Source organism: Neltuma alba, unplaced genomic scaffold (genome assembly GCF_004799145.2).
Source record: "Neltuma alba isolate B1F8T4 unplaced genomic scaffold, ASM479914v2 tig00000105_pilon, whole genome shotgun sequence".
NCBI lineage: Eukaryota > Viridiplantae > Streptophyta > Magnoliopsida > Fabales > Fabaceae > Neltuma > Neltuma alba.
Genome location: NW_021631921.1, coordinates 1067938 through 1075368, shown reverse-complemented (window position 1 = coordinate 1075368; position 7431 = coordinate 1067938). Strand labels below are relative to the sequence as shown.

Here is a 7431-nt window from a genome sequence, read left to right as displayed (position 1 = left end):
GAACTCGTGGAGTTAAAAGATGATGAACCAGCTTTCCTATCCACAGCACTTGAGCTATATCCCCAGCTAAGGCTGTCTCATGGACAACGTACCCGCTCTGTAATAGCTTTCTCCTACAGAGTGCTGACTGATATTTTGGTCATGTTGGCAACCAAGACACCTCGTACCATTAGAACCTCAGATAAATCGACCTTAGAGGAAAACTTGGGTACTGCAACATTTTTAGAATTCGACAAAGGATGGATTGAATCAGTTCGAGACAAAGTTTCTGGCAATGACATGTTTGATGTCACGAAGGTGGAAGAAAAAATTCAGGAGATGAAGGAAGAACTGGTGACACGTGACATTATGTTGAAGCTATTTCGAAAGCAGAGAGTAGAAATCAAACAGCGGATTGCTGGGGTGATAGGACAATTGGAGATGGTGCAGAGTGAGTCCGAAGCAATCGATTCTCAGTTGTGGGGTCTGTTGGAAGATCGTAAGAAACTAATAGAGAAGATGATGGAGTTGAGGGGAATAATAAGTGCCCAGGACAGAGCTTTTGGAATTTAGATGTGTTTCATTTGTGCTTTGTTATTTCATGTTTGGCTCAAAAGACTGAAAAGTAGTGAACCATAAGCTGTACTCTGACCACATTTTCCCTAGTTCAACCAAATAACGAGACTTCAGAATTTTAAACTCACATGATGTATGGGTAAATTTGGCCTTATATTTAATTTGTTGGATCATTGGTGTCTAACTGCTATTATACTATGATTATTGTGTGACTTGCATTCCTAGGTTTGTTTGACCCTTTTCATTGGAACTTCTCGAGACAACAAATGACTTAGCATTCATACATTCCTATAAGATTTTGCTTGTGTCAATGTTTATTTGGTCATTTTTTTAAGCAGATATCAAGAAAGTAATCGTTTTTAAAATCTTAAAAAATCTTTTGTCAGATACCTGTAAAAATAAAGTTGCATCGTATGTTTATCAACACAACCATCAACTACTGAACAACTTCTAATATGCGCAGACATTTTATATAATTAAGAAATGTAATTAAACGTCTTGTGCAATTGAATAAGATGAACGAAAGTGAAGCAGAGAGATGAATAGGTTGAATGAAAGTGAAGGAGGCAGCTTGCTTACGTGAGGGGATTGCTTCTGTAATTTCTGTCCTCCACCATTTGACTAATGCCGTCATGAAAATGTAAAAGTGGCATTTAAACTTGATTGCTCATCAGCCTTTGTCTCTTTCTCTGTTCTTCCATGGATTGACACGTCTTTTTTTTTGGGTCAGAAAAGGTATAATATCATAAAAAACCAAACAGAACGACTCAAAGTTTAAACGTAAAGAAAACAACAGAAACCCAAAAAACTAAAAAAGAGCAGAAACAAGAACGCAAGAAACATCCAAAGACGACACTGAACTGGATCACTCCTAGAGCAGTAGCTGAGAACAAACAGATCCGGTTCACTCCTATAGCAGCAGCTGAGAATAAACCGTGAGAGAGAAGCGGAGACGATGAAAAATCTATCCAAGAACACACTCCCTTAAAGCACTTGAAGCTGCACACAAAAACAATCACAAAACCAATCAAGCAAAGATGAGCACCAGTTAACCATCCATCTAGAGGAGAAACGAACAAACAAAAGAAGAAATTACTGGGACTGGGGGGCATAAAACCCATCGATTGACACTTAAATGGTCTGGTGATAGAGTTTAGAGCTTCAACTTTGCCTTTGAATAATAATGCATGAACGATGCAGTGGCTATTTCATTTTCAATAGGCCAGTTTATTTCACATTTATAATTTTATTAGTTGCAGGCTATTTTACCATTACCATTATTGTGGTTATGATCAGAGGGTGAGAAAGAGACGGAACCAAGTTTATTTTCCATCACAGATTGCTACTGTGGTCAAAAGTTAAGTCTACTGACAGCTCTATCCCAATGACTCAATGAAAACTATTAAAGACCTCAACAACCATTTCAAAATCGTTTCATTGTTTGCATAAAACAGGCAAGCTTTGAAAAAGATACACATTTTATTTTGTTGTTGAAAACCGCAAAAAGGAAATGCAAATACTTTTGATCATGTTTTTTCTGTAAAAAACCAGCCAGCCTTGTTCCCCAAAGAGGGGTGCAAAAAAAGCAGCCAGCCTTGCCTCTTTCATGTCTCTGCCCTTTGATCAATCAATGCCCCTGCCAATGCTTGTAGAGTCTCCATGTGAATGGTTCACGTACAGAATTACACAAAAGGGAAAATCATAATCATAATTCAAAGTATATATATGAATTAACTTAAGCTTTTAATGTAGGCTATAACATCACATTTGTCCAGCGAAGCATGTGGTTACTATATTATGCGATCTTTCAAATTTTATGACACAGAATTAAAAAAAAAAAAAAAACGAAAGGGGATGACTAAAACCTCGTAACCAGAAACTGTAAGGAAAATGCCAATCTTGTGGATTATATATTTCCCTGAAAATTCATACGACAGTATAAATTTCACCCAACAATATAATTCTCTTTCTTATTTATCATCTTCAGTAACACTTCACCAACAATTCCACAGCTCATTCTCTCCACTATCTTCCTCACTCCCCGTCCCTTCTTTCTTAAATCTCCTTCGTGTCCTTTCCTTCTTCTTCCTAAACTTCAACAACCACAGTGGGATCTGATCTTCGTCCTCAGTTCTTACCTTCACCTTCTTCCTCCATCCACTTTCTCAACTCCATACAAAGGAACCTCAGTTCTTACGCTCTGTGATTGCTTTCAACTAGCTGTGAAAAGAATCGAGTGCTTCCACGCAATGAAAAGGACTTTTGAAAGTTTAATAAGCTTTTCTTTGATCAAACTTGGGAGCATTCTATCTTTAAAGTTAACTTTTAAGTCGTCTGCACCTTGACTGCGTCTTTTTAAAGTCTTTGTGCCGCTGGCAAAGAAAAGAAAAAAAGTATCTGTGCCTTCAACTAGCTATGACATCTCTTCTTATTGTTTTCTTACTTCGGGAAAAGGGGAAAAAAAAAAACTACATTGTATAGAGGAGTTTGAAAGACTCCAATTTCATATATTATTGCTTTTAAATTTTTTATGCGCAATAATATAATTTTTAAATCTAAATTTTATTTTCAGCTACTCATTTAGTTACTAGATTTTGACCTTTTACAAATACCAGAGCTCTGCTGTTCAGATCAAGACCATCCCTTTTTGTAAAGACCAAAAAAAGTAAACTAAAGAAAATAAAGAGGATAATTCTGTTTGACTATTTGTATTGGTCCTGAAAAAAATAAAGAGAACAAAATAATAAGTAATTTAATGATCACAAAATTTTAATAAATAATCATTTCCTTTACAATTAATATTTTAATCAATTATTGTTGATATGCATCGAGTGAGGTGGTGGCCTGGTGGAGTTTGTGAAGGACGCTTACAATTGACCATCATATCTGATTTTGATTCAAAAGTAGCGATTCAGCAAAGTGCTGGGCAGGTAATACGAACGTGTCATAATTTGAATTGACACACATAAAAGAATAATGCATTTTAAATGCTTCATTATTTGTTTTCCATCATAATACTTAATATGCAGTGACATGATTATGCAAGAAGTAGAAGACATTCAAAATAGAAGGTAGCTAGTTTTAACTTAACGGAACCAACGATTGATATGGAATCAAAGTCATTATCATTATCATGCCTCCAAAATTTGGCTATGGAGAATCTACATAATTTGAGGTACATATGTGAGGATCACAACAACTTCAATCACAACCTTCGAAGAGTGGAAATATATAAATTTGGAGAGCTAAAATGCATTTTCTCACTCCTGATGATGGCCAGTACTCATGTACACTTAAACAAGAACATATATACGGGCATAAATGCTTGATTAATATAGAAATATTATTTTGCGTAGATCTGACATAAAAAAATCTATGCGTGACTAATTTCAGGGCCATTTGTTGTTTCCAAATTAATATACTGATGAGAATCTTTCTATTTTAGTGATTAGTATAAATGAGATCAGCACCAATATTGAGGCATTTGGACGTGCATGCCATATCTAAAATATTGTGTTGAATAATTTATATATAATCTCGATTTTTTGGATAATTATTGTAAATATTCAAACTATATATTATTATTTAATGTTTAAAAAAATCATCTTTTTTTTATACAAAACAAAAATAACAACTACTAGGCTATATCCGAAGCAAGAAGAGGCGTTAATAAACTAGGTGGAGAACTAAAGAAGACAGCTCCTATCTCAATATTAAGAGCTTCTTTGGCCAACGCGTCAGTAGCGCCATTAGCGTCTCTGTGATACCGATCCAAGGAAACTTGCCACTCCTTGTCCAACCAGCTCCGGATTTCAGTGACCAGGTGACCTTCACTATGGTCCTCTGCCCACCCAGTCGAGAGCAACTCAACAGCCTCCCAGCAGTCTGTTTCGATAATGACTCGACGCCACTGCATGTCCCAGGCCCGTTTCAATGCCCAGATAATCTCCCAGAGTTCGGCATGGAGGCTCGAACCTCTCCCAATGTTACGCATAAAATCATCTTTCATCACAATTTATAACTATGTTTTTCAACATTTAAATATCTTTTTAGTTAAGCAGTGAGAGCTCAAAAGTCTGTTTGAACCTCAAATAAATAATTATGTAGTTGATTTATTCCATTTGATTATATTTTTTTGGAATCCCCATAATCACACACTCAAGCATAAGTTGCTGGGAATAGTTTTTGCAATTGAAAAATCTCGACGAGAATTTCTCCCATTATTCAAATTTTGTGATCTTTGTTTTCTTATAATATATTTTCACTATTAGTTTTATTTGATATATAACAATTTTATTGAAATTACAAATTTTATAATATAATCAGAATTATAAATTGTATTAAAATAATTTTTGGTTGCATAAAGAAGTAGTCTTTTAACAAATATAAATGTTTTGCATAAAAATAAATTTACATGTTTAAATAATTCTTATGTGAAGGAGTGGTATTTTGGTCAAAATAAAAGCTCAAAGTCAAATTTAATGGTTGACTAATAGTTGGATGGATGAAAATAAAAACCCAAATGTATGAGAAAGGTTTGTGTGATATATATTTTAATTTTAAGAAGGTTCATATACGTTTTCAAAATAGAGGGATAAAATTTACCATATATACCATAATTTATTTAATTAACCTTCAATATTGATACCTTAAAATTGCAAAAAAAAATGAATTTATTTGAATAATAGGAGTAATTAAATAAATAAATTGTAAATTACCAGCATTGAAGCTTAATTAAATAAATTGATCAAATTATGTGATAGAAAATAGTTTGAAAAACTAATGTTGATGATCTAAAACGTTTAAAATTAGCCACAAGAGAGATAGGCGTGGGAAAAGGGCTTACTAAACTACTTAATTTGAACTTATTTTTGAGCTTACAGGCTTAAATTTTGGGATATGACACCTCCTTTATATACTGATTTTTCTTGCTTTTTATTGGGTCCAATTTGGCTCTCAAATAATTTCACATCATTTTGGAATAATTACAATTTTCTAAGCCCAAAATAAATGGAAATTTATGAATTCAATTCTTCATGAGGGATAATATTTTATATTAATTCACTAAAATCCTCAAATAATTACTTCAAATGATCATCCAAATATAATCGCTTAAGGAATTTACATAATTTTTGAATAATGGAATGTGGCCAAATACGAAATAATTATCCAAAAATAGGCTTTTAAACTCAACATATTTTCTTGAGGTATTTTAACATTTAGTGCATCCACTGGGCCTTAAAAATCACTTAGAAACCTTTTTCGTATTTTCCATGAATTTGCATAATTTGTTTTTTTTTTCTAGGATCATTATTGATCAGGAACATGTGTTGCCCTAATACGGATTTCAACAAGAGTTTTAATGACATTTTTTTTATCGGTGACATTTATTTTAATTTCTTTTTCCTTCATCAGGCTTCTGAGGATTGCTCGAAAACTTGGACGTTCTGTCTTCCTGTTACCGTCCTTGACAACACAATGGAGGTAATAATCATTTTATTCTTTCTATAATATATACTCTTCTCTAATTTGTGATTTTTATGAATATCATTGTTTGCAAGCATGCATGTCTCCTTTATACATTATAGAAAGAATAACTGATTAGCAATAGGACCTAATTTGTCTTTAATTGTAATTGCAAATATTGCCGTTTTTAATGATTCAAATCTTCTTTGGATGATTCACTTATTTACATGTTCTCATGCTTAACCATAAAAATAGTGGCATGAACAAACATGAAATCAATGCAAAATATATAGAATTAATTATTAAAGCTGCCTTTCTCTGGCTCTCCCGCACTTGTAGCTCATTCTCGGTGTCTTCTTGATAGGCTCTGCAGCGTCAAGCACCTTCCCTCTTTTCTTTCTCTTCTCTAACAGCTTCTTCTGGCTTGTCTTCGCATCTCTCCTTCTCAATCTGTTCCTTTTTGTCTTTAATCTTTCTTAGCTTCTCCAGTGAGTGTCGTGCGAGAAGGAGAAGCGCGTGCCAGTCGTGCAAAAAGGAAGGGATTGGGGAGGTAGTTGCTAACTAAATTGGGGAAGGCAACACAAGTATAAGGTGGCTAGAAGACAAAGTTGCCCTTTAATTATCTATCTAATCCTAATTTTAACCTTCTATGGAATTTTCTATATCGGTGGATAATTTCTACAAATTAATCCTCAGCACAGTATTTTCTTCCTCATTTAGCTTCTTTAGACCATAAATTAATTTACTTAAAATTTTTGAACTAAAAGTTAACCTGTAATTATTTTTCTTGAATTTCTCAAGAAAATAAGTTTCGATCACAAAAATCTGCTTTAAAATTATTTGTACTTCTTTTTAGGAAGTAAGCTCTTCTATAATATTATTCATTTCCCGAAATGATTATCTGTAATATTTTTCTTAATCATTCAAGACCTTTATATAAGTTTAATAATTATTTCTCCATTGATTTTCCTAAATTTATTATCCAAAAATGAGTGTTTAGTGAATAAATTACTCCTCCGGTCCTAAATGTAAGACCCTTATACACACTTGTATAAGGGTCTTACATTTAGGACCGGAGGAGTATTTTCTTAAGGCCTTAAATAAGCCTCCTAAAAATTTTATTAATTCATAGCTTTAAAATTTGAGATGTTGTGTTCTGTATGTAAAGTAAATTAAAAAAGCAGGAAAAGACAAATGAATGCCATTTTAAATTTCAAATTCTAAAATGGTGACATGAATTTATAAAAATCCTAAATTGATACTCATGCTCAAAGTGTAATCTTAAAATGTTAGTGATTTTAGAATATTACCTTTTATTTTATAAAAAACAAAGCCACATCACTAGCGACCCTATCGTCGGAGCTTTGACCCTACGGTTGCCGGTCATGATGGCTTTTTTTCCAGATAAAA

The 7431-nt window shown here is 33.3% G+C and overlaps 1 protein-coding gene across 1 annotated transcript; it reads right to left on the bottom strand.

Moving 5' to 3' along the window:
• Nucleotides 1-4192: 4192 nt before the first annotated feature.
• Nucleotides 4193-4564, bottom strand: LOC114741465 (uncharacterized). Its single transcript, XM_028929768.1, has one exon. The coding sequence runs from the start codon at nt 4562-4564 to the stop codon at nt 4193-4195; it is 372 nt and encodes a 123-aa protein (XP_028785601.1).
• Between the last annotated feature and the right edge of the window lie 2867 nt (nt 4565-7431).

Coding starts and splice junctions, on each gene's coding strand:
- LOC114741465 (XM_028929768.1), bottom strand. CDS start 4,564: ATGAAAGATGATTTTATGCGTAACATTGGGAGAGGTTCGAGCCTCCAT.